Source organism: Megalobrama amblycephala, linkage group LG8, assembly GCF_018812025.1.
Source record: "Megalobrama amblycephala isolate DHTTF-2021 linkage group LG8, ASM1881202v1, whole genome shotgun sequence".
Classification (NCBI taxonomy): Eukaryota; Metazoa; Chordata; class Actinopteri; order Cypriniformes; family Xenocyprididae; genus Megalobrama; species Megalobrama amblycephala.
Genome location: NC_063051.1, coordinates 11,607,025 through 11,634,364, shown reverse-complemented (window position 1 = coordinate 11,634,364; position 27,340 = coordinate 11,607,025). Strand labels below are relative to the sequence as shown.

Below are 27,340 nucleotides of genomic sequence, written 5' to 3'. Positions count from 1 at the left end.
ATGGAGCTAAAATGGTGAAAAGCTTATGGAAAAGTAGCATATCTATACAGATCTCACAGCATGATTGAGAAGTGAAGATGCATTACAGGGAATCTCAAACAGTTGCAGATTTTTTCATTAGTCGTCTCCAGTTACATGATGAGGAGGGGGAAGAATGGACAAATGGCCAGATTATACCAGCACTGGCTGATTCAGCAACGAAGCCTTGTGTTACTGCTCCAATTCATGGTACTCATTATTTACGCCACCCATGGGATGCTTGTTGATGGAGGCAAAGACACTGAGTCTCCCATGTTTACTCCACAACAGATGTGTTTCCTTTTTGTTTTTCCAGAGAATTCTCAAAGAGCCTGATGACGTCTTTAGCACACTGCGATCTAATCAAAACCCACTAGGCATAATTATGTGCTGGAAATAGTGGCGTTTAAAATGCAGCACAATGATCAATCGATACATTGGGTCAATTACAGGCAATAACTTCACGCTTCCCCGCTCTGAACAGGCAAGGCTGAGGATGAAACGTGCTTTGAGGGGAAAGAATGTTTAGTGGAATTTCAAAAGTGACTAGACTGCAGATGGGTATCACACAAAATATGTCTCTCTTTTTTAAGAAAGTCCACTATGTAACTGCCACCTGTGCATCATAAGGGAAGCAAAATGAAATGTCTTTTTGTTGTTTATGAGTTCTCTGCCGCAGTTTTGTATCAAAAAGTGTTCCTGCTGTGTTGGTGTTCAGGTGAAGCTCAAGGCCAGGCAGAGACGCAGTCGAGTCTTATTCACTACCAGCATGTCAGGTGAACTCCTTCTGTGTACAATATTGAAATGAGCTTTTACTCAGCACAGAATCAGAAATTAGCTCATTTTTATCTCATCAGACCATCACACAGTGTTAGGCTCTATTTATGATAATGCATTCTTGGGATTTCAAACCCATTATCATTATCACAGCAGAAACATGATAAACATTTGTGTGAAAAATAACAACCCCCAAGTTGTAGCAAGGTGGTTAACTCAGAACTGATCAAACAGTTACACAGACACTTGACTTTCTCCAAGTGCTATTCAATCTCGACTCATAGTGGCAGCTTGTTCACCACGTGTTTGTTCTGTCAATTGCTGTTCACATTGTAATTGCAGGCGCCGAGTTTTTGTTATATGCACTAAATCATTTATACTCATTGTTAGAAACTCTTTGTACAGTTTTTTATTGTTTCTTTCTTTCACTTTCTTTCAAATAAAGGCAATTCCACTGGGTGTACTCACACTAGGCACTCTGAGCCGTGGCCGAGCACGTTTGACCCCCAAAGTCCGGTTCGTTTGACAAGTGTGATCGCTCCATTCCGTGCCCGGGCGTGGTTTGTTTAGCCAACCCTGGCCCACTTGGAAGAGGTGGGCCAGAGCGCGGTTCGGTTGGGCTCGAGCGCGGTTCTCATTCATCAAATATCGCTGCGCGGCATAATTTATAAATAGCCTATATATTAGGCAGTATCTTATCGAAAGTGCATTTCTTCCTGTTTTCTTCCATTCAAAAAGTTGCATAGTATATGACGTAAGCGTGCTTCGGCCTGGAGCGTTAAGCGCAGCCTGAGTGCAGGCCAGCGGGGGAGGGGGGACAATCGCGCTCGGGCTCGGTTCAAGGCAACCGTGCCTAGTGTGAGTGAGTACACCCTAAATGCTACTAAATACTATGTTTTATGGACATGGCATTCTTTGTAGTACCTCGTAAATACCAACATATATGAATATTAGAGTGATTAAAAATTTTAAACAACTGAATTGACCCTTCGCTAAGCCACGCCCGAAAACCGTCACAGGCCAATCGTGGTTTAGCAAGCGTTACTAGGCACGGGAGGTCTGTCAAGCTTTCGAGCGAGGGAACATGCCGAAGCGTTGTGTTTATGCATTGTGTTAATCTGATACCCGGTATCCTAACAGTTTAAACGGGGTGGTGGAATTTTTTTTCCTTCTCGAAACCTAAAACCCAAGGGGAGAAGTGCCGGTGTTCTGACAATTTGTGCTACCCTGTCAGATTTTACTAACGTTAACGTTACCTCCCATTGAAACAGCGGGTAACGTTAGCAAAATCTGAAAAATGCTAACGTTACCTATCAGATTGTGCTTCCAGCGTGATATTAACGTGGTTTATGGCTTTATTAACATCTACACCTACCCCAACCCTAAACCTACCCTTAACAATAATGCAAGTACAGTAATTGTGTGTTATTTATCATGACAACAATGATGTAATATTGTTGTATGCATATGCAGTAAGCCCGGGTAACTACCTAGCTAACTCAGCACATCATTGCTTGGAAATAATGATGGTTCTTTGTTCATAATGCATATATTTGAACATGAAATAATATGATTAAAGGCAAGACAGAGCCTGGCGTGCTAAAATTATAAGCGGGAGAATGTTATCATTGCAAAGTGGTCAGGCTAAAGTCATGTATTTATTCCACAAGACTTATGGATAAGCTGTTTGATTTATAATTATTATGTTATTTTCACAAATTTCACTTAACCTGCTGTGGATGAACAAAGCTTTTCCTCAAATTGTGTGTTTCCCATTTGAATGGTCAGCGTATGAGGCGGCTGCTGCTCGCGTTCGGAGCTTTAGCTTCAATTTTGATCAAATTATTTCCTAATCGGTTGCATATTATGTCGTGGATATATCCCTCGAATGCATACTGCAGTCCCTTTTGTCTTGCTCTCTCAGATATTTCACCTGTTCGCCAAAAATGACTAATTATCTCCTTGAAAATGTCTGACACCGGTGCATACGCACTGTAAATGACTAGCCAGGCTCGAAAGCTTGACAGGCGTAGCAACAGTAACTAAGGAGGGCGGGGCTTAGCGAAGGGTCCATTGCATGATATTCTGATTAATTCATCAAATTATATAACAGTGTAATTGGAATAAACACATATATCAGTGTTTGCTGAAAAAAACTCTAAACTAATGTAATTCAACATTACTTTAGAAGTGATTACTGTATATTGTTTGTTTCATTTCCTTATCATTGAACATCAGCCTACAGTCCACAGCAATCCATATTTGCATGTTCTGTCCATCCTGTTTTTCAATCGTTGGTCTATATACACGAGTCAGATTGGCATCTTTTTCCATCATGTCATGTCTTGTTGTTCAGACCGACGTCTTTGGTTAAGTTAAAATTAATTCAATATGAATACACGTCTCGAGACCCCATGTGTTCTATTCCATTTTGTTTGCACTCCATCCAGCTGTTTTTGAATTCAATAACGGTGTGAACAGCCCCATACTCATTCTGTGCTGCTTAATTATACTACATTAATGTGTTAAATTGACAGCCCTAATGAATAAAAGAAGAAATCTTTATTTCTTTCTCATACTGTTTCATTGCAGTATTCTGATTTCATGGATAAGGAACGAACTTCACCATGACTTTTGCGCATTGCACTCTTTAACTTACTCCAGTACAACATAATTACCAAGGTATATGAATATTAGGGCTGTCAGTCGATTGTTGTTTTTTTAGTACATGATATTAATAAAATTTATTTTAATTAACCAGATTATATAACAGCATATTTGACATACTTGATGAAATATTTCCTGAAAAAGCAAGACTGGCGTGAATAGGGTCATACTCATAATGTGCTGCTTAGTTGTGCTGAATGAATGTATTAAATTGACAGCCCTAATGAATATATAAAGCTTTCCTTCGGATGCTGTTTCATTGCAGATTTGAAAGCAAGCAAAGTTTTCTAACCTCCAAGTACACTCAATGCAGTAATGATGCCGGCTCAATGTTTGTGCGAAAGCAAGCCGAGGAAAACAAAGCGTTTTTCATGTTTGTTCTATTATGAGGCAGGGAATTAGGTAGTTTATCATATGGAGAGCAGAAACACTGAAAGAGGACTTAAAGGGAATATTTGTCAAATCCAAGATTGGAGATGTGGGATTTATGCCAGTTTGCCAAGGACTCGGCAGAAGCTTAGGCCTGCGTGGAGAGGCTTTCTCTGGAGGCAGTAGAGGGAACAATAGGCCACTGATTGATGGTCAAGGACATTGAACCCTTCTCTCGAAGCCAGAGAAGACTAGCCTCCAGGGAGTAGGGCTGCAGCCAGCCGTCGTCTGTGCAGATTACCTGGAGATATGGCCACCCTCACATAACCGCCGATGAGATGATTGCTTTCATTTAATCATGTAAACTGCTGTTTCATTTGCCAGTGTTGTACTACAGTGCTGTTTTGGGGAGTGATGATTCTGAATTTTCACAACAGTACAAATCAAAACAGTTGACTTTATGTTTGTCAAATATGGTTTATTTTATTAAATAATAAATAAACATTAATGATGCTAAGGCCCATCAGGATTGTGCAAAATTCAGAATTTAAGAATTAACTCCTTTCAGTTCATGAGTTTGAATTTGAATGAAATTGGCCATGCTTCACAGGAAGTTAAATGGAATTTGGATGTGGAATTTGCTAAATTACAATTCAAAGAAAATTAAACGTAATGGCATTTGGTCCACCCTGGTCCATAAATATGTCTGAAAGGCCTATAAATCCATATAAAGTCTTTTTAAACTTTTCTGTTAACTTTAAAACAAGGCTGTCAATCCAACATTCAAAGTTTGTCTTGAATTTTTTTTCCATTTTGTCTATTTGACTTATTGGGATTCTTATTGGGATTAAATTCTTGACTTAATTGGGATTCAGTTAAGATTGGGAAAACATTTTTAAATTTCAATTTATCTGCACCACTGTTCTAAAGTTTAGGGTCGGTAAGTTTTATTAATGTTTTAGGAAAAAAAAAAAGTCTGGCGATAAAGCTGAATTTTCAGCATCATTACTCCAGTCTTCAGTGTCCCATGATCTTTCAAAAATCATTCTAATATGCTGGTATGCTCAAAAAACATTTAGGGTTAGTATTAATGTTAAAAACAGTTGTGCTGCTTAATAATTTGGGATTCATTGATGAATAGGGAGATCAAAAGAACATTTACTGTATTTAAAATAGAAATTTTTGTAAAATTACAAATGTCTTTACTGTCATTTTTGTTCAGTTTAATGTGTCCTTGCTGAATTAAAGTTATAATTTCATTAAGAAAAAAAAAAGTACTGACCCCAAACTTTTGAACATTTGTGTACTTTTTTTTTTTTTTTAATTAAAATTTCATTACTAGTTCCTGTTTGCTACCTCAAATTCAATTCAAATGTAGGAATTGACTAATCAAAAATATCCATTTTTATAATAATACAGTAATAATGGAAACTGTGGAAATAGTCTTATTATAACTGTAACTTGTTTTATCCTAGCATAAGAGCGGCACAATGAGGGAGGGTGTTGAATGGAAGGATGAAATTCATTAAGCAGCTTAACGATGGGTCTTGTGCCAGTTAAAAGGAATGGTGGAACTCGAACTAGCAGCTGATTATAGGGTGCCAGCCCTTCTTTTTATTCTGCGCTGTGTCACACCAACAACATTATGCCTTAAAAAAACTTAAGATGTTAACTAATTCAACCAAAACAAATACACAATGGAGGACAGGGGGAGAGCTCTCATTTGCTTTAATTGGAGTCTAGGACATTTATAAAGGCTTTGTGGAAACTTCTGTCGGTGGTCTTAAGATGTTCCTCTACAATCATTATGCAGAATTATAATACGTGTACACTTCATAATCATACGAGGCGTTTTATGTGCTTTAGATAGAGTGCATAACTATGATTTAGACGCGCATGACTGATTACTCACTGATCCGAAATTAATGAGGAAATTGATGCTCTTGCATCTCAAGATATGCCATCTTTAGACTGTTAATCCGCCAATTTGTTTTTTGGTGCGAAATGTCATTGCATTCTTAATACCTGTACTAACTTCACTCATATGTCTGTGGGACCGCCATATTGCTGCAAAAGCCACCGCAATAACCCCTTTTCTCACTGTATTTACACACTTTAGACCCAAAGCAGACTTATCACAAGGAAGCCACTGTCTGGATGGGGAGGGGTTGAGTTAATTAAAATGGCAAGTGCAGTAACAACCTGCACCGTCACAACAACAGACTGATTTAGACGCAGTGGGATATTAAACAGCTCCCTAACTCACACAATGCAGCCAGGCAGGTAATATTGGTGCTTTCCTTAATTGCTTCTAGTGCCAGATGATAGGATGTTTCTGGCACGACCCTGAATCATCGCTGACGTTACAATAAGTATTGGTCCGATGGGGTGGTGGAAAGAAATATACTGTAGGGACAAAGCGTTTCGTCCTTTTACCATTCACAAGCCATATGGCGTTGTTTGTTTTTTGACAAAGGGTGCTTATAGTTAGATACTGCAGCAGGTGCCTATAGCCCAAATGATTCTGTTCCATTGGTAGCGTGCACACTCTGTGGCTCTGGCAAAGGGGCCAATGCAGGATGTGAGCTGTTTCCATGGTTACCGGCTCCACTCTCTCTGCCTAGCAAAAACTGTGTCATTATCCAGTGCTTTGGATGGAGGCAGAATGAAGCCGCAGTGTACAGGGCAGTTTGCTCTCCTCGTTTCCTCCCCGGCCTGACCATGCATCTCACGCACATCATCACAATTTGCATCATTTTCTATCTCATATAGCCATTTCTGATATGCTAGGCTTCCCATTGCACGTGGCTGTAATTTTTTGGTATAAAGATTTTTAAGCAACACTGGTAATTTAAAGACATAAAAGCTGGAATGGAAGCGAAAATGGATGTGCGGCTTTTCATCTGAGCTTTGAGCTCCCATTTTTTGCAATTCGGGAGAGGACTTGTCACAAAGCAATTATTTTATCAACCTTCCATGCACAAACATACTTATTACTGTCAGATGTGCTATTTGATGCTGTGATTCAGACTTATTGTGGTTTTGAATGCGGGAAAACAGCTCCCACAAATGAATCCATATCATAATGACTCCATTAGATACTGTCATAATGCGTATTCGCAAACAACACACAACAAAAGCATTGGAGAAATTCCTGGATGTAAGAGAAAGTCACTAGTTCCAGCCAGGGCACATAATCTCCTGAGTGTATGTGTGTGTATGATGTACTAATCTCCTTAGGTAGGCCAGTGTCTGTCATTAACAGAGCTGTGAAACAAAAACTCTCATGAAGATGAATGCCTGTACACTCTCACACCTGTTCTGAAGCACCTCTCCTGAGTACTACACTCGAGTTGTTTTGCTTCGGGGACAGACCTGAAGGTTTTCTGCCATTGAGATCTGTGTTGACTGAGAAAATATGAGCATACCTAACGTCAGCACAGGCTTATCAGTGGTGTTTGCTAAGGCAAGCATCACTATTACTATTGCTCATACTTGGAGATTAAACTTTGCCTCGAACCATGCTATGGACATGAATAATTCTTTTTTGACTATCGACCATCGAGCAACCGCATAGCAACATACAAAGGACAACACCTCAGCAGCTGTATAGCTACATATGGGGCTTGAGCCCCTGCCTCTTTAATCGCTAATAGTAAAGTGCCCTTTCCATCGTATTACAGTGCCCCCCGAAACGCAATTTCAGCGGGGGATGAATCATTAAAAGTCCCTTGGTGACCATCCAGAACACCCAAATGGCATAGCAATGTGCCAGTAACCATTCAGAACATCTTAGCAACACCTCAGCAACCTCCCAGAACACCTTTGCAACCACATAGCAATGTGCTAATAACCACTTGGAGCACCTAAGCAACTTCATAGCAACACCCTGGCAACCACATACTGTAGCAACGTGTTAAAAATCATTCAGAGTACCTCATAGTAATGCTCTGGTGACTATTCAGAACACCCTAGCAAATGACATGTCAATGTGCGTATAACCACTCAGAACATCTTAGCAACACCTCGGCAACCTCCCAGAACACACTTGCAACCACATAGCACCTTGCCGTTAAGCACTTGGTGCACTGTAACATCTGCATAGGAATGAACTGACAACTTCCCAGAACACCTAACAAAGGACACAGCAAACTGCTAATAACAGAGCATCTTAGCAGCTACATAGCAACTCCCTGGCACCCACCCAGAACACCCTTGCAAATGACATAGCAATGTGCTAATAACCAGTCAGAGCATCTTAGCAAACTGTATAGAACGCCATGGTAACAACCCATAACACCCTACCAACTGCATAGCAACGTGCCAATAACCACTCTGGGCACCTTAGCAACTGCATAGAAACACCCTAGCAACCACATACTGTAGCAACATGTTAAAAATCATTCAAAGAACCTCAGCAATCGTATAGTAATCTTCCGGCGACCATCCAGAACACCCTAGCAAATGACATAGCAATGTGCTCACAACCACTCAGAACATCTTAGCAACACCTCGGCAACCTCCCAGAACACCCTTGCAACCACACAGCAATGTGCTAATAACCACGAGGTGCACTTTAGCATCTGCATAGCAGTGCCCTGGCAACTTCCCAGAACATCTAGCAAAGGACATAGCAATGTGCTAATAACAGAGCATCTCAGCAGCTGCATAGCAACTCCCTGGCAACCACCTAGAATACCATTGCAATGGCATGCAACATGCTAAGAATCATTAAAATTACCTTGGTGACCATCCAGAATACCCTTACAAATGACTTAGCAATGTGCTAATAATCAGTCAGAGCATCTTAGCAAGCTGCATAGAATGCCATGGCAACCACTCATAACACCCTACCAACTGCATAGAAACGTGCCAGTAACCACTTGGGGCACCTTAGCAACTGCATAGCAACACCCTGGCAACCACATACTGTAGCATTGTGTTAAAAATCATTCAAAGAACCTCAGCAACTGCATAGTAATCCTCAAGCGATCATCCAGAACACCCTAGCAAATGACATAGCAATGTGCTCATAACCACTCAGAACATCTTAGTAACACCTTGGCAACATCCCAGAACACCTTTGCAACCACACTGCAATGTGCCAGTAACCACGAGGTGCACTTTAGCATCTGCATAGCAGTGCCATGGCAACTACCTAGAACACCCTAGCAAAGGACACAGCGATGTGTAATAACCACTCTGCGCACCTTAGCAACTGCATAGCAACCACCCAGAACAACCTAGAAGCGTTATGTCAGTGAGTTTTTGCAAATATTTTAATAATAGATAAAACAGATTTGATGTGCTCTTCTCTCAAAGGTAATACTATCAAATCTTTGAGATGAATTGTTAAGCCCTCTTATTTTTAAGTACCCAGCGTGGTTTTAAAACAAGGCGTCTTATTGAAGGACTCCTTCGGGCATCCGAACTCGTCGTGAGTCTTGATTTGAGAGCATGAAGGCAGGCAGCGTGAGCTCCGCTCATATGAAAAGGGAGGAGGTACTGCTTGACTGAGACTATGACTTGCTGCCAGGAGAGAGAGAGAATCTGCTAATCAGCGTGTGTCTCTGCTCTGTTGTTTACAGCACCCAACACCGCTCCGTATGGAAGTACAGGAGGCGCTGAAGTCCTGCTGGCCTGCCGGTACCTGATCCTGGCTCTCTCTTCTCTCGTCAGCGTTTACTAGCCCTGAGGATGGCCATACACAATGACTGTAAAGAACCCTTTTGAGCATTTACAGATCCTTTGACATTGCTGATGGCTGGATCCAATCTGGTACAGTGTGTTTGGAAAGCAGCGAGGGATTTTAATCAGCATTGCTTATGTTGGGATGGTAATTTTCTTCTGTGGTGTTTGTCATCATGTAAATACATACGGTTTTAGGGTTTTTGTTTTCTTTCTTTTGTCTTATTTTCTATTCTCTTCTTGTTTTCGTTTCTTGATTTCCCACTTTGTGAATCGGCACACATTGTCCCCCTCAAACGCTCTCAAATTAGCTGAAATCATGCTTTGGAAAAGTGAAGGTGTGTGACATTAGTGTCTTTGTTATTGAAAAAGGAAAGACACCCTAGTGTGCCACCTTGCTCTCTCTGCTGGTACATCATTCACATACCCATAAAGCGGGCAAAGTGTTTAAATAATACAGTTTTTGGTGAGCTCATTTAAATCCAGTGAACCAAGAAACACTGTATAAGATTTCACAAAGGGAGAGATATTGAAATTGATATCAAAAGTAATACGATCAAAGGCGAAGTGAACAATTGAAGAGCAGCTTTAGTTTAATGTACTAATGTGCATGGTTTTTCCACTGACAATGGAATATGATTATTCATTTTCTGGACCAAAACTGCAGCCATACCTCAATGGTTTAGACCTCTGGGCTATAGACCCCAATTGCATTTAACTGAATTATGCAGAGTAAAATCATAAACCTTTCTAGTTATTCTAGAAATACATGATTTAGTTGTTTTAAAGGTCCTAGATTGCACTTTAAGATTAAAATATGCATGTAGTATGGGATAAATTTACAATTTAAATTTACATCTTGTGAAATTATTTGTGACCCTAATTGTGAAATTAAAATGAGACTCATACAGCTAGTCAACAAAGCTGTCCCCTTCTACCCTGGGGGTCTTAAAAATGAGCGCTAGACTATGAAAAATGAATAGGAAAATATTCAGTGTTGCATTTGATGTTATATTAAATAAGATATCAAATAACAATAGCGCATAAAAGACATTCTGCAGTTGGCAGCTTGCAAAATAATGTAATGGGTCAATCCAAAGTCCAAACTGGAGGGAAGACAGCAGAAAGTGGGTCATATTTGATGTGCACATTGATTAAATGAGGAAATTATGGTCAGTGTATAATGGTACTTATCTGATGATCATTCATTATTGGATTCTATTTTATTTTATAGATTGTTTTATGGTTGGATTCATTTGAACAGGATTTTTATAATGTATTAACATATTACCTGCTTTGCTTCTGTCAGTGTGAAATAGTTTTGAATAGGGAAGCAGAAAAAAAAAAAGAATATGCACTTCCCTTGTGGGGACAATATGAAACTTACAAGTGTGGATCCAAACTTGTGAATGAATATTATTTCAAAATACGTATGCAGTATGGCATAGTTTACAATGTTGTCTTTCATTTTAGATGCCACAACTGTTGATGATTCTTGTCAAATGAGTAGAAGTTGGAAAAAAGAACCATTTGTAATCAAATAATCTACTTTTAACTCAGAGGGTGTGAACCAGTCATACGGTATAATAGAAAACGAGTCACGTGTGTGTATATTCGAAGAAAGTAGAATTCATTTTATCTTATTGGTAGAGCCAGTGTCTAGGTTTAGTTTAACCTCTACCCTAGTTCCCACACACTTGTTGTATACTAAGATGTGCAGAAATTATAAATGTGCTGCATGTCAAATTAATATGTATGTTAAGGTGGCCACTTACCATAAATCGATAATTTGAGAACAAAACCAGTTTTCGAGGCTGCTTTGACTTAATGAAATGTGTTCCACACTACTGAACATCACTAGGCCTGTCTGTTGAGCTACTGTATGATGAAATGTTCTTTTCATGTGAAAGTCATCACAGAATCGTTTCTGCTCAGTGCGCAATATTGGGTCCTTTTTCCTATGGACTATATTTAGGTTAATGCGTGACAAGTTTACATTCTTTTTGTCCATTAGTTCTTGCACAAAATACATTGTGAAGGACAGGAAAAGTCATCAGACTATTTCATGTACGCTTACAACAGATATACTCTGACATGAGTCTTTACTATGAGGTATCAGACACAGTATCAGATGGGTTTCACCTAACGTTCCTTTGCTTATTATAGACCCGAAAGCCTCAAAGATCAAACCGAGGGACGTTTATATATATTATATCGCTGTGTGAACATACCAAGGCCTGGCTCTTGCAGTTGTGATGTAAAAAGTAACATTGCACTTGCTTATCATAACCACAAACCTCCATATTCGCAGATTAATATCAGTAGCTTTGAACAGTAAATGCGCTGCATTTCATATCGACGTAAAATTCATTTCGAGTCCACTCTAGAAGCAAGTACTGTATAAAATGTGCCTTTAAAAGTATTAATTGATATGATCTGTTGCCATTCCATGTCAAATGCCATGTCTAAGCATCATGCATTTGCCATTCATAACTAGCATACCAGACAAATATCAGTGTTGCGCACTATTTCTGGCTTCCTATTTGATTGTTTCAGTCCAAACTAATAGCTAATAAAAGGGGCATTTTTAAAAAAAAAAAAAACGTTTACCAATTTTGAGTTCTGTAAAGATGTAGAAGGAGCATATGCTCTTTTAATTAATATTGTGAATGAAACATCAACAAAGAGCTCGTTAAAGCATCATTAAATCTGCGTAAGTGGATATCAAGATAAAAAGGCTAAAAAAAAGCAGACAAGAGGCATTCATGCATGCATAATTCTCCTGAAAGTTACAGACTTTCAAAAGAGTCTGTAAATAACAGGCAAATGTGCTGCAAATTTTCACTCTGAACATGTAATGACTTGATAATCACATTCCTTGGACATGCATGAATATTCAATGATGAGTTTCGAAATGGCTCACGTCAGGCAAGCACTAGTTGTTGACAGATACTCAGAACTCGCATGGTGCCAGTGGTCATGAAAACCAGATAGTCAGATGCTATTTTCGATTGGGTTCAAATTACTGCAAGTAACATGGTATGTTGAGGCCTGAGGAGATCCCTTGAGTTCCAACACCTTCCTGGATCCCTCACCATGTGGTATCAGGTAGAAATTTCGATTTCTATGAGCACATATCAGTATAGAAAAGTCTTCGGTGGATGTGCAACCACATGTGCACAGTCCAAAAAACCAAACATTTAAGATACTTCATCTCCTATCTTGAGCAGAGCTGCTGCCGAGACAGAATGAGGGTGGTAGGCGGTATTTCAATGATTAAAAACCTGTCAGCTCCATCTCTGTCTTGGCCAGACTCTTTTGAAAGTCGGTTTGAGAGTGCTGTGTGTGCGGTCAGGGGAGGTGATTCTTCTGACCTGGCAGTTAATAAAATTCTTCCTGTGCCTTTGTCAGTTTCTGGAGGATGATTTTGTGGAGTGCTGGAGGGTGCTGCATTAACCAGCTGTGAGCGCTCACTCTCCCAGCAGCACTCTGGCAGGGCTGACAGTAATCTACATAAACCTCTGTCCTTTTCAAAACGCTTGCCAGTAATTGCAGTTTTGCAGTATTCTAATTGACTTCACGGAGCACCGTAAAGAACAAAAACCTATAATCCTTCCCGAAGCCCATTTGGTTTGCGGCTATTGTGTTAAACCTTCAAATGATATGAAACTGATGACAAATGAACCGGCCGCCATGACTGTACTTAGCCTGTAGAAACATTCATTGGCAAAATATTTGTCTGGATAATAAAGTAGCTGCCAAAACCAGAATGGGTGAATTCTAAAGCTTTTTTTTCCCCTCGCCATCAAGTGTTTGTCAACCCCCTCGCTCATTATTTTCACTGAGCTGGAAAATAAGTTAGCCAAGCACTGATGCAGTGGTTTTGATAATGCTAAGGTTTTAACAGAGCTGTCTTTTGCAAAGCTGTGTTTGAAACCGGCGATTGTGTCTCATCGGAAGAAGCATTTACGTAAAAAGCAAGGCATCAATTTAGAACGCAAGTCCAGGGTTTTATAAAACCACACAATTCTCTTGAATTCACTGTTATGTCTCATTAGATGTCGGTTGGCCTGGTAATTTGTTGCTAGCTGTTTTGAATGGCATGGGCTATTTGTGTTGGCACCGTTCATATCTTAAGCAGTTATTTCGTGAAGTGGAATAAGTCCTCCAGTGAAACCACCTGTCTACTACTGAGTAATTGAGCACAGATTGAGGACAACCGCCAGAAAGATCCAAATTTACACTTTTTAGAAACATTTTGTGAGCTTTGTTTACTTTTGTATATACATGTTTATTTGATTTTGGTACCTTTTATTTTGTTTTGTTCAATTTGGTGACAAAGTAAAATGGACATTGTAACCATATTGGGATGGCTGTACTTTTATTTCCTCAACTCTTGAAGCTGAAATTTCTGTGATGAGAAATTTGAAATGGTCATCTTTACTTACATGTGTATGGAGATACTTTAGCCACCAGGGATATAGTTGTATATTTTAGGCTCTAGATCACTGGAATGACATATATGGCTTTAAGTGGCATTGATATATATTGATATTTGTCAAGAAAAAAAAAAAAAAATCATATACTTTAATTACTTTAAAGCTTACATTGTGTATAGCACGTATGCAAGTTCATTTTCATCATGTTTGATGTAATTTTGTAGCAGTGGTTTGATACTAATAAAGTTGGAAGTTGGTGATGGAACTGTGAAATGTGCTTTACATGATGTTATTTTAAAACACTGTACCTGAAATAGTCATCTGCATATGATATTATTAAGCAAGAACACAAAATGGAGTGTTTTATTGCAAATTAAATAAATATGAATACATTTCAAATAAGATAAATCTATAGACTCTTATGCCAAAATACTACTTCCCACATGAGTGAACAATACAGCACCATGATGTTGGTCGGGTGATGCTTTTATCTCATTTTCTATCTGGCTTTTATGGTAACATTCCTCATGCTAGCAGTCTTTCATGCAAACCTTCCTCGTTTGGTTTCTCATCAGGAACATAATGTGTTGGGGAGTCTGCTGAAGTTTAAAGAGTTAATCCCTGTCTATTTGAATTTCCATGTCAGTGGTCCATGGCCTGCTACACTAGGATCCAAGGAGCATCTCATGGGAGACAGCGTTTAATGTTTGCTGGAAACAAGCTGACCTCCTGCTGCACTAGATGAAAAACTCAAATTGCCAAAAAAAAGACCATTCCCCAGTGACTACATTTGGTTACATCTTGTACGATTCATGTTTATAAGAGTGCATTCTACACAGAAAAACCTTTCACCTTTCATGATGAAAAACACGTTGTGTAACCGCGGTCACAAAGTGAATCATACCCAGAGTTTAGTGGAAATGATTTAGTACTCTGAGTCTGTCAGCCTCCTCCCACATCCCCATGACAGATGTCCACACTGCAGCATATTTATCTTTCATTTGGAGATCAGGCCAGGTCATTTTCAATGGCCCTCTTAAAGCCTTAGTTAATGGCCCACATCACAGTGTTCTTTCAACTTCAAGAAAACGCTGCACTGAATAAAGAACACCAGTTAGAGCAGCTGTAATGTTGCAGTGATTTTGTTTTGTTTGTGTTTAATTTTTTGCCCAATGTTTCAAATTTTGCTAGAAAATGCGAATTAAAGTACAAATATACTACTCAATATCACTCTAGTCTACTATGGTAAGTTGTAACACTAAATGAAAACATGGACACCAGTTTACACTGCGTACGTGAATTGTATAATGGTAATCAGTTGAAGAAATTAAATTAACTAATTATGATTATTTAAATCAAAATGGAAATCACTAATTCAAAAATTGGAAGTAAATCCATATACTGTCCCATCTTTGTGGGTCCAGTTAGAAACGCATTAGAAAGTAGGGTTACAATCTTCCCCATCTGCCATTAAATTGTGGCCTTTTATTTTTAAATTAGTAGTAGTAGTATTATTTTATGCATGAAAACTTGTGTCGATGTTATATATGTAATATGTAAGAAATGTAAGATTTTACTTTCTTACCTTAAAATTACAAACAGCCTTGCAACTGCTGCTCTCACCTCAGGAGGGTGGTGGTCATCATGTGTGACAGTGATTTCGCCCCTGTAGCTCATTTCTAATTGGCTAAACTGATGGTGTTGCAACTCACTCAGTGTGAAAACACTCCCCAGTCTCCCCTACTAAGCACAGCTCTAAATCTGCAGTAGACATAGATCAGTGATCCTCTGCTGTTTTTAAAATCAATGATGAACTTTTTTGTTTTTTGACATCAACTTTTTCTGGCTTTAGTTTACAATGCTGGGATTAATTAAAGGGGACATATTATGCCCCTTTATACAAGATGTAATATAAGTCTCAGGTGTCCCCAAGTTTCAGCTCAAAATACCCCATAGATCAATTATTATACCATGTTGTAAATGTACTGTAAATGTTCATTTTTGTTTGGAAGAAAAAACTTGCTGTTTTCATGCATGTATCTTTAAATGCAAATGAGCTGCTCCTCACCACCAAGCTTTCCAGAAGAGGGCGGAGCCTGCACAGCGTGTGCTTCAAATAATCTGTCAAAAATTAAAACATCTGTTTGGTTTTGATTATTATCTCTATTGCAGTCACTCTCACGTGACACTACAGTTCTTCATCAATATGAATGTTTATCTACATGCATTTTAAAGCCATATCAGTTTAAACTTCTGATATATGGTTTTCTGAGCGCACACACAGAAAGCTGGATGTCAGACGGTGTGTTAAACAAATTTTTCTTTCACCATTTATTGCGCTTAAACTGTCAAATACACACAAGGTTATGTCAAAAACACAAAGTTCACATAAATGTAGTCGGTTATGTCTGTGAACGTAAAAAAAGCAAGTAAAGACATGTAATATACAGCATAATATACTGTATATTACGCTGTATATTACACATCTTTACTTGCTCTTTACGTTCACAGATATAACCAACTACATTTATACCTACTGATTTATTCAGTATGCTAATAAAATGAATCAAACAAAAGAAAATCATTCACTGCTCTTGATTAACCCTCTGGGTCTGAGGATTTTCGGGGCCCTGGAGAAGTTTTGACATGCCCTGACATTTGTGCTTTTTTCAGTTGTTCATAAACATATTAATGGAAAAAGTGTCATTACACTGTATTCAGCACAAACTAGGCTACCATAATATGTGAGGAACGTGTATGTACATGTTTGTATTTTTGAAGGAATAACGTTTATGCGTGGTTATTGAAAAAACAAAAAACTTAAGTCACTGAAATAAAGCCAAAAAAATATATTAAATCTGTGTTCACAAGACTTCTGGGTATTGGAGGTTGTAGACTAGAGTTTTTGTTTCAAAATTATGTAAAAATTATCCGGCCTACTCGTTCATTTATAACAATATATTGATTTAGTTTTTGTAAGACACTTTTTGTCAAGAAAGGAGGTGTGAATCATCATGAATAATGGGTCATTTACACCTGAGAAGACAAAAGAATCGCATAAAGAACCTCTAATGACCTGCATAATAATGAGGCCTTTCAGTCAGGTAGGCTGTGAAAAAACCCTCTGTGATCATGTCTCAAGCTCATCATGGTGTATATCAAACATACAGAAAAAACAGCAATACTGTGAAATATTATTACAATTTAAAATAATGGTATTCTATTATATATTTTAAAATATAAAGTATTTCTGTGATGCAAAGTGTCTGAAAAATTATGTTACCTCTATGGCATTTCATATAGCCTTTTAGCTTAAAAGCATGCACATTTGGAGAAATATTGATGGATTCTCATATGTTTATGTCAATTTTCTATACAGAGGAGTAATATTTATTTAATATTTATTGTCATCACTATGAGCACTGGATGCTGTGTTTTCAATTCATACTTGCAGCCGGAGGGCGCTCTGTGCACATTTAGTCCACAAATTAATCTAAAGAAGAACAGGATATTCCAGGAACTAACAAAGGCTTCCAGAGGTCGCTAACCATGGCTTTAACATCCAGATAAACACTTTTCAAAACAACAAATACACGATTGAGACGATGTATACATGTATTGCCTCAGAATTTGCGTCTGAATAGCGCTCGCTCCGGGGGCGTGGCCGCATTAGCGGATAATGAGCTGAATCACGGGTGTCTGACATGTGTCTCTTTTCATAGAGATTACATAAACACAGAATTTTTGTTTTTGATTTGACTTACATGATTTAAAACCTGACATTTCAACATTTCTTTAGACATAAGTGTAATTTTTTTGTGATTAGTATTCACTAAGTTACAGTTCATTTTCTGAGAACTATCAGATTGGAGTTCGTTCAGAGGGAGACGAGAGATCACGCATCATGTTAGTTTTCTTTATTTTGCAAAAAATCAGGGCGGGGTCTATGCTAATAGTCCGTTAGCAGTCGTGGGTGAGGCCTGTGCAATGTAATGTCATTCTGAGACATCAGAATTCGGCTTATTCTGAGACAATGCTTTTGATTTATGGGGATTACAAAAAGGAGTTGGTGGATTTTTACCATTATAGGGTGGTTGTGTACACACACTACCAACACACATTAACGTGTGTTCAAACACCATGTAAAAGTGAATTTTGCATAATAGGTCCACTTTAATGTTCGGATTTGTTTGATCTAATGTTATCGGATGGTGTTTAACCAACCTGATCTCATCAGAAAAAAATATATATATATTAATTTGTATGATGTGATTTGTATGGAGACACACAAATTACATGAAGGTCCACCTCACCCCCAACCATCAGTGGAGCATAAGCAGCTGGTATGAAAACGTATACATGAGATCATACAAATTCATATAAATTAGCCACCAATTCAGCAAAAAGTAAAATGGTTAAGAATTGCCATGAGTGTTTTGCTGTAACTGTATATTTACATGTAAATGACTACATGTAAGTGTTTTTTTATTATTATTATTATTTTGTATAATTTGCATTTATTTATTTATTTTTTAAATTTGAATATTATTATTATTATTTGGAAATTAAATAAAATATATACTTTTAAGTGTGTGTGTGCATGTGTGTGTGCAGGTATAGTCTATGAAAAAAATCTGGTCTTGATCATCTCATGCATAAGCAAATCTGACATTAGCATATGTCAACCTAATTTAGAATTTGGGTTGACCCTCAAATTTTAGTGACATTATAAATAAATAGTACATTATGCTGATTTAACTTGGAGCTTGAGGAAAATGTGCTGAAAACAAAACTAAGAAAGTCTCTCAGAAACATTTTTCATTGTTCTCTCAGCAAAGAAGATAAGACCTTCACAAAAAAGTTTGCACAATTTCCTCATTTCTTTGTGTTTCAGAGTCTCGTGCTCCTCTTATCTACAGCTGTCCTCTACTGGAGGTTCTTTATAGGGATGTGATTTCTGCAGAGGACTAATAAGATTGAATTGGTGTGAGTTTGCTTCTCGTCGATCTTCTCCATGTGCAGACGGAGGGGGAGAGAGTGGCAGAAGAACACCTGCGAGTGGATTAATGAGGGAAAGACTGCTCTCCGAGCTGCCCATCCTACTCGCGCTAATTAATCCTGCTGGTCATTAGCACTAACGGTTAGCTTCATTCAAATACCACGCATTTTATGTTATCTCTATAATGAAACTTGCACAGAAAACTGCCCTGATTAACATATAGGCTGAAATGATGAGGGCAGAGGTTGCTCTTAAAGAGACAGTTTACCCAAAAATAAAAATTCTGTTATTATTTACTCACTCGTTTTACCTGATCTACTCTGCTATTCTATTCGCGAGCAAACGCCACAACCATAAATGTGGAAGATTAATTAATTAAAGAAAGTTGGGGATGAATAGGGACAGGATGAAGAGGAAGGGGGGAAAGGATGGTAATCAGGTTGATCCGGCATGGTGTTGGCGGCTGGGAGACTCAGAGTGGGGGCATCATCTCAGTTAAATATGGGCCGAGTGATTAGGACCCCACTGATACAACCCTGAAGGGAAGAAAACGGGATGGTAAGGATGGTTGAATGGATGAGAGAAGGATGGGAAAGGAGGGTTCGAAAGAACGAGACAAACTGAAGGAAGGTTTTGAGAAGTCAGGTGATTGGTTGAGGCTTGATCTGGTACTTCAGTTAACTAGTTAACTCCATAAAGACAAATCTACTTAAAAATTCAGAAAAGAAAATTAAGCTCCAGAAAAAAAAACTGCAACCTGGATGATTTGTAAACAAATACATTTTGGACTTTGCATCACTTAACCAGCTCCATATGTTTTGCTTTTCTGACATAATAAGCTTGCTCGGTAGCTCAGCTGGTACAGAATTATACTTAGGATGAGGAAGTCTTGGGTGCAAAATCTGGTGAAAGACGAGTCACAGTAAAAGAGCTCAAAGATTAGAGATAAAAAACAAATTAAAATGTCATGATTATGAATGCTTTTTATGTCACATTGCTTTTGTTAACACTATCGGGTAGGTTTAGGTGTAGTGTTTGTGGTTATTTTAAAACGCAATTACACTTTTAGCGTCACTCACCGGACATTTCAAATCAGAACTGCGGTGATACGTATAAAACCAACGTAATAATAGCATACCATATTCTGTTTCGGGAAAAAACTGAACACACTTTTAGTGGCACTCAGTGGACATTTCACATTGAAACTGTCATGGCGCTACGTATTTTCGTTTTGTAAAAATTTTACAACACAGGTATGTTTTTCAAATGAGACTGGGCTAAAAAAAAAGTGTTCTAAAGCCATATAATAGCTTTGTGTGAGAAATAGACCAAATTTAAGTCTTTATTCACTTTAGTCTTTATTCAATTAACTTCACTTCCAGTGAGCTGTTAACTTGATAACATCTTCAAATGAATCATTGATTCCATGAATTGACTTGAGAACTGAATCAGAGAAGAAATCATTGCTTTTCCATTCTTTTGAATGAACTGGTTGATATGGTTCACAAATTGGACTGAACGATTAATCAATGAATTTACTCAATTATCTAGCTGCTGCAGTTCTCAAGTTAACAGCTTGCTGTGGGGGAATTATCAGTGAACAATGACTTTAAGAGGACCCATTATGCTTTTTTTACACTTTCAACTTTCTTTAGTTTGTAATGTTGCTGTTTGAGCATGAAAATGTCTGCAAAATTCCAAAGAATAAATATTCTCTATATCAGTAAGCACTGTTTCTGAACTCCCTCGATTGTATAGGTTTTCTTCCGGGAAGGTACACGTCACAATATTCCTCATTTAAATAATTCCCACCCAAGGCATACGCAACAAAAAGTGGTGGTCGAGTTGCTTTTAGTGGTGGTTGAGTTGAAACTCACGGTTAACCAATCACAACACATTAGTCCAGCCAACCAATCAGAGCACATTACACTATTCCGAAAGAGGGGCTTCATAGAGACAGAGGCCCTGTCCCAAATGGCACCCTAAACACTCACGTTCTTCCTACAAGTCCGCATTTTTGTGACGTAACGCCACTTTGACTGTCGGGAAGAAGTCTGCCGCGGAGCTCACACCAGTGCGGGCTCAGCAAAAGTGTGCATCGAGGGTGCATATCGGCCGCAAAGGGGATGCACCCTTCTGAAGCCTAAAATTGACAAATGGGACACCCTACGGTCTCATGGACTTAACGGACACACGCACATGGCAGCCATTGTAATTCCACAAGACTGAAAGTGCATAGAAGTGTGCCATTTGGGACAGGGCCGGAAACTAAACGGAGCATTACAGGCAGACTGGGAAAAGAGAAACAATGTAAAAATATGTAAAAAATAAATAAATAAATTTCAAGCATGAAAACCTATTCAAATAGACCCCAAAAACAAAATCAAGCCTTTGTAAAAAAAAAAAAAGTGGTGAACTATCCCTACAATTTAAAAAGAGATTTGTCGGAGTTATGAGCATGTGAAAAACATGGCTATTTTTGTCTATGCGTGTGTGTGTGTGCACATTAGGATTGATCTCTTAACACCCCGCTACACACAGACGCATACACACTTTCTGTCTTTCTCTATATGCTTGCCTTATTGCCATGCTCATGGCAGATGAGAAACAACTCCACACAGAAGAGGAAGAATGAGAAAGGACGTGTGAGGGAGAGACTGGAGCGGTGAGGGAGGGCGCCGTCACACAGAGCGCTTCCTAAAATCATGTTACTGTGTCATTATCCCACCTCTGCTCTCTTCCCAGCAATCATATTTGGAGAACATCTTTCAGGAGCTCTCAGTGCCACAACAACTGGTAAGCATGGCTAATGGAAATTTAATCAGTGACAAGAGTGGAGAATCAGTCATAATGCATGTCAAACTGAATGCACCCCGATAAGGAATAACAGAGAGATGCAAATAGTGGTTAAGGGAGGCTTCGCTGACAGACTGATAATGCCCTCGTACTTCCTGCGGCAAGCGCCGATGGCTGTTTCTTGTTTGTGAGTGTTTTATTTAAAGCCTGATTTATGAATGTGTTTTCATTGATTTTAATGCAGCAAATATGAGCACTCCAGCAAAACCAGAAGGCACAAGGATGCAAATAGCGCTGTTTATGTTTTTTCATTAAAGCAATACGAGCAAATCTAATTAGGACGTCAAAATTTCAAGTAGTTGTTCCTTGGCTCCTTGTTTGTTTGGTTGGTTTTCATTTTTCATACTTTCTCCAGGCAGAACCTTGTAAGATTAAACCAATAAATGGCTTGCGAAACTTGGGGTTAAATTGACTACACATGACAAAACCTATACAAATCCCTCTTATCCCATTTCAACTTCCCCACTGGTAAACAGAGCGCTATCTTGTTCCACCAAAGAACTGCCACGAGCAAGATGGCGTATAAAACCGCAATCTACAAAGGAACAAAACTGGGATGCTCCACCAGCGCACCACGCATCCTCCGTGTTTCAACTTACCCATGAAACGGGTTTCTTAAGGCAAGAATCATGCAAACATGTCATCAGAGTTTCAAATCAAGCTTACATGAACATGAATGGAATTGAACCCTCTCTGTTCTAATGCTTTGGTCCTGTGAGTCATGGCCTGTATCCAACAGGTTTCATTTGCTAGAACATTGTAATAATTTGCAACATGTCAGTTGCATTAATGTTGATATTTGCTAGTACCTTATGTTATGATGTTGCTTGTTAAAATATATGGATTTGGGATATGTCTGCTTTACTGGAGTTTTTATGTTAACTTTCACTATTACTTCATTGTTTTGATAATACAACTAATAGGCCCTATACTCCAATACCTATTACATTTTCCACACTATAATGTTAGCTGCATGTTGTTCGGTGGTAGCAAAATCCAATGCATCTTTTGATCAGTTTGGTTATTTTGAATCTGTAAAACCTGTTCACAAAGCTGTCTGAATGATTAATTTCATGACTCACAAACACACTGGACAACGTATCACGCAACGGATCTCCCAATCTGATCTTATTGGAAAACGTAACTATTTTATGAGGTGACCATTTAGTATGAGTTCGTATGATTCACATCATATGAAAAAAAAAAAAAAGTAAGAATGAAGCTCCACCCCTTAAAGCTGCAGTCTGCAACTTTTTTTGTGTTAAAGATTTACAAAAATTATATAATGAGAATATACAACATGAATCGATTTTCATCATCATCATTATGGTACACTTATAATAAGTCTTTATATTCGGACTATTTCAGACCGGACTGGTAGGACTCGCCGCAGAGTATCACAGTAACTGCGTGACTCGCCATAGACATACACGAAGAAAAGTAGCTCCGGCTAGAATGTTCCTCCGCAAGACACGTGCAGTTCTGTTTATTAACCGCTAGAGGGCTAAAAATCACGGACAGCAGCTTTAACATAACCATCACTGTGATATGGCAAGCTGTTTTGGCTTAAAATGTTCCAAGCATTATTTGTCGTAATTGCATTTTTACTAGTAACAGTACAGTTTGAAATCTCTACAATTGTAAGAATTCCAATTTGAGAGCTCTTTAATTAAATTTTTACTAGTAACAATTAAAATTTACAGAGCCCAGCACATGACATGCAAGAAAAAAAGAAAATTGCACAAGATTTACTAATTCGTTCCCGCGATTTATAAATCATGCGCAAAATGAAATAGTAAATCATACGCACAATTTAGCCTACCATTTTTTTCCCTGCATATCATGTGTAAAAATCAGAGAGCGCTCTAATTCAATTCTTACTAGTAATAAAATTACAACGAGTAATGCTGGGTGCATTTTAAGCTAATTCGGCTTGCCATACTGTGATGTTTAAGCAGATCATACAAAAAATGTATGAATATTTTGGATTTGTTTGTAACAGAACTCTCTCGCCTTTACTAGAACTGTTCATATTTGTATTAACAAATAGTGTGTTCATAAGTCTACCAATAAAATGCCATTACCAATTACGTTTAACCAAGTGTTGTTTGAATCAGTAATGACCAGATGCAAGGAGACTAAACCAAAACAGGTCCCTCCGCTCGCATTATACTTGTGTCAAGCATGGAGGGAAGCAGCATGAATTGCTGTTCTGCTGAAGATTAAGAAATGATTATGAAAAATGTAACTACATTTACACAGCAAGTATCAACACTATTTTGCTGTGAAAGCTTGAGAAGACTGAAGAAAATTGATATAGTCTATCAAATTGTAAATAAATATATAGGCCTATGAATTAAAAGCTTAAAATAGCCTAAAGTAATTTTCATTTTGTGTATAATGTTCTAGCAAAATGTTTCCCAATCCTTTTTGTCTTATTTACCCTCACAGCGCTTTCAATAATGCTCAAGTACCCCTTCATCGACATTAAAATAGAAGTGTGTTCCTCTTAACGGATGTCATAATTGATATCATTCACCAGTATCACAAATTTTCTTTGAGTAGCCATTATTACTTACAGCACTGTAGGTGATAAAACAAACTCAGGAAGTTGATTCCTTTCCCTTTAATGAGACATCTGAGCTTTAATTTCTATCCCAAGCTTTGTCAGTTCTGAGGGCAATCACTTTCTTTAGAAAGACCCAACAACCAGCTTAAGTACTCTCTGGGGTACATGTACCCCTGATTGGAATCACAGCTTTAGCCCCAAAAAAAAAAAGAGTTTGCAGACTACGCCTGATCTTCATTATAATTAGATGCTTCCCCAACCTATAAGGATGGCAAACTATGCTGTGTACATTATCACACACAAATCATCTGCAGCAAATAGGAAAATGTGGTATCGAGAAAATGGGAGAAGAGTCTTCACTATGGCAGAGGAGAAGACCCATTATGGATGGGATTCTGGAAGGGTTATATTCTGGTATTGGCTCCTCCAAACAAAGCTCTTTGATGCAGGGTATGTGTGAGTTCATAGTTATTAATTGAGGCTATGGCTGGCTGTATGAGTGTTATCTGCAGTTCAGGAAATTATGTGATGCTGCTGGCAGTACACACACATATGGATTCTCAAACTGAGGTCAGTGGCTGGCCAGCAGACAGTACACAGTGAATGAATCATAACCTGCATGCATGGCCTTATTTGGTTATTAGAGTGACCTTGTATATTTTTCCAGCAATGTGAAAAGCAATGAAGACTTAATTGGTATATCAGTGTGGTTTTATTGAACTTTAAGTGCAATACTATATGATGATGATGGCACCTCTAACAGCTGCGCCAGTTTGGTTATCAGCAGATAATGGGATCAGCCAATGTCTGGATGTCAGATTAGTCAAAGACAAATGAGCTGTACATAGGCCTACATCTACATTGAGACTGTAAGTGCCTGCAAGTTTCTGTTAACACAATCATCAGTGATAGGCAGAGTATTAATCCACTTTACCAGGTATTTCCAAGCAGTTTATTGAAGCCACCTTTACTATATACTGTATAGGGCAACTTTAGAAATGACGAGGACCAGCATTTTTTCACCTTTATACCACGGGGGACAGACTTCTAATCCGCACTCACACATATAATGCAATGTGTTTTATTAACTATGAAAGTTGTGCAGTTGTGCTAATTCAAATGGGCAACTTCATTGTCAATTGACAAGCATATGTAAACATCCCAGCTACATTTTCTGTAAATGTGCAACACAAAAATGAACAAAAGCCCTATTTTTGATTAGTAGCCACCCTCAGAGAACAGTTAAAAAGTGCTTATTCAAAGCAAAAAATTATTAAAAAATAAGTTATTAAAAAAATAGGGGAAAAATACTGAATATAAGAACAATTACTGAATATAAGAACAATTCAGTGCATACATTTCCCATTCATTGGAACTCTATCCTAATATTAATAAGAATATGCTAATTCGTCACTTGAGTTACGTCACGCCAGTAATGTTATGTTCTTCGCGCCAAAATCCGGATTCCAACTACCATCGCCCTTTTTATGTTATTACCAAAATGGCTAAACTGCATCTTAAATTCAAAAACCCAGCAGACTTGTTTAGAACAGACATCAGCCATACAAGGGAAGTTTTTAACAAGGTATGTTTTTAGTCTGGCCCGCCGTGGCATGGTTATACAATATTTGCATTTGATATTTTGTGAACAAGGGGTTTTCTGAAATGTAGGCTACATAAGCCACATTTATTAGCAATGGCACGTTGTCCATACAGGACTCAAACATTGTGATTTCTCTTCGTGAAATAGCTGTTATCAGGACTCGGGTTCCTGCTTTGTTTTTTTTTTCAGTTTTTCACGTGGCGGCCGCTCATACTTGATCGCACTTTGCAATTATAGCCGGCGCTTTAGAGCTTAAAGTGCCCCTATTGTTCCTTTTCTAAGGTTCCTTGGGAACCAACCACTAATGTTCTGGGAACCAAAAATTGCACTAAATTATTGATTAATCGATCTGACAGCACTAATTTATTTGTATATTATATATATATTATATATGTTATATTATACTATTTGTATGTTTCTTATTATTATTACATGAAATTATTATGCTTAGCACTTTCATCTTATTTTCTTATTCTATATATATATATATATATATATATATATAAATTAGTGTCGTCAGATCGATTAATTGAAAATTTAATGTAATAAGAAATATTCATAGGCCTATAGTACAAACCCGGCTAACAATTTTTGGTTTCCAGAACGTTAGTCTTTGGTTAGCCAGGAAAGCTTTCTTAACGTTCCCAAAACGTTATTCTAATGTTAATCTAATGTTCCCAGAACATTCGTTTTTGGTTTGTATAATGTTATTTTAACGTTCTCATAACATTATTATAACGTTTCCAGAATGTCAGTTTTTGGTTCCCAGAACATTATTCTAACGTTAATATAACGTTATTCTAATGTTAATTTAACATTGCCAGAATATTAGTTTTTGGTTTGTATAATGTTATTTTAACTTTCTCATATTGTTATTATAACGTTTCCAGAATGTTAGTTTTTGGTTCCCAGAACATTATTCTAACGTTCCCAGAATGTTAGTTTTTGGTTCCCAGAACATTATTCTAACGTTAATCTAATGTTATTCTAATGTTAATCTAACATTCTCAGAATGTTAGTTTTTGAATGGTATAACGTTATTTTGACGTTCTCATAACGTTATTATAACGTTTCCAGAATGTTAGTTTTTAGTTCCCAGAACATTATTATAACATTCTCAGAACGTTACTCTAACGTTAATCTAACATTCCCAGAACGTTAGTTTTTGGTTTGTTTAATGTTATTATAATGTTCTCAGAACGTTATTATAACATTTCACAAGTTCACACTTACAAATAATCAGATAGCTAATAGTATGCGTATCAGATAGTAATAGTATGCGTATTTGGCGTGGTGTTCGAGGAGAGGGCTCCGAGCTCGGTATTTGGCCCGAACCCAGAGTACTCCTCCCATAT

At 38.0% G+C, this 27,340-nt stretch overlaps 1 protein-coding gene across 4 annotated transcripts in view; it reads left to right on the top strand.

The window, feature by feature from the left end:
* negr1 (neuronal growth regulator 1) overlaps window positions 1-20,684 on the top strand; it is a 142,327-nt gene extending 121,643 nt beyond the window's left edge. For 3 of the 4 annotated variants that reach the window (XM_048199261.1, XM_048199263.1, XM_048199264.1), the window contains one exon: window positions 9,420-14,231. In XM_048199261.1, coding sequence (XP_048055218.1) covers window positions 9,420-9,520 — 101 coding nt within the window. In that variant the 3' untranslated portion in view covers window positions 9,521-14,231. Of the gene's footprint in view, window positions 1-9,419; window positions 14,232-18,852 lie in introns of those variants that run through there. The other variant, XM_048199265.1, reaches the window with a different exon arrangement.
* The last annotated feature ends 6,656 nt before the right edge of the window (window positions 20,685-27,340 follow it).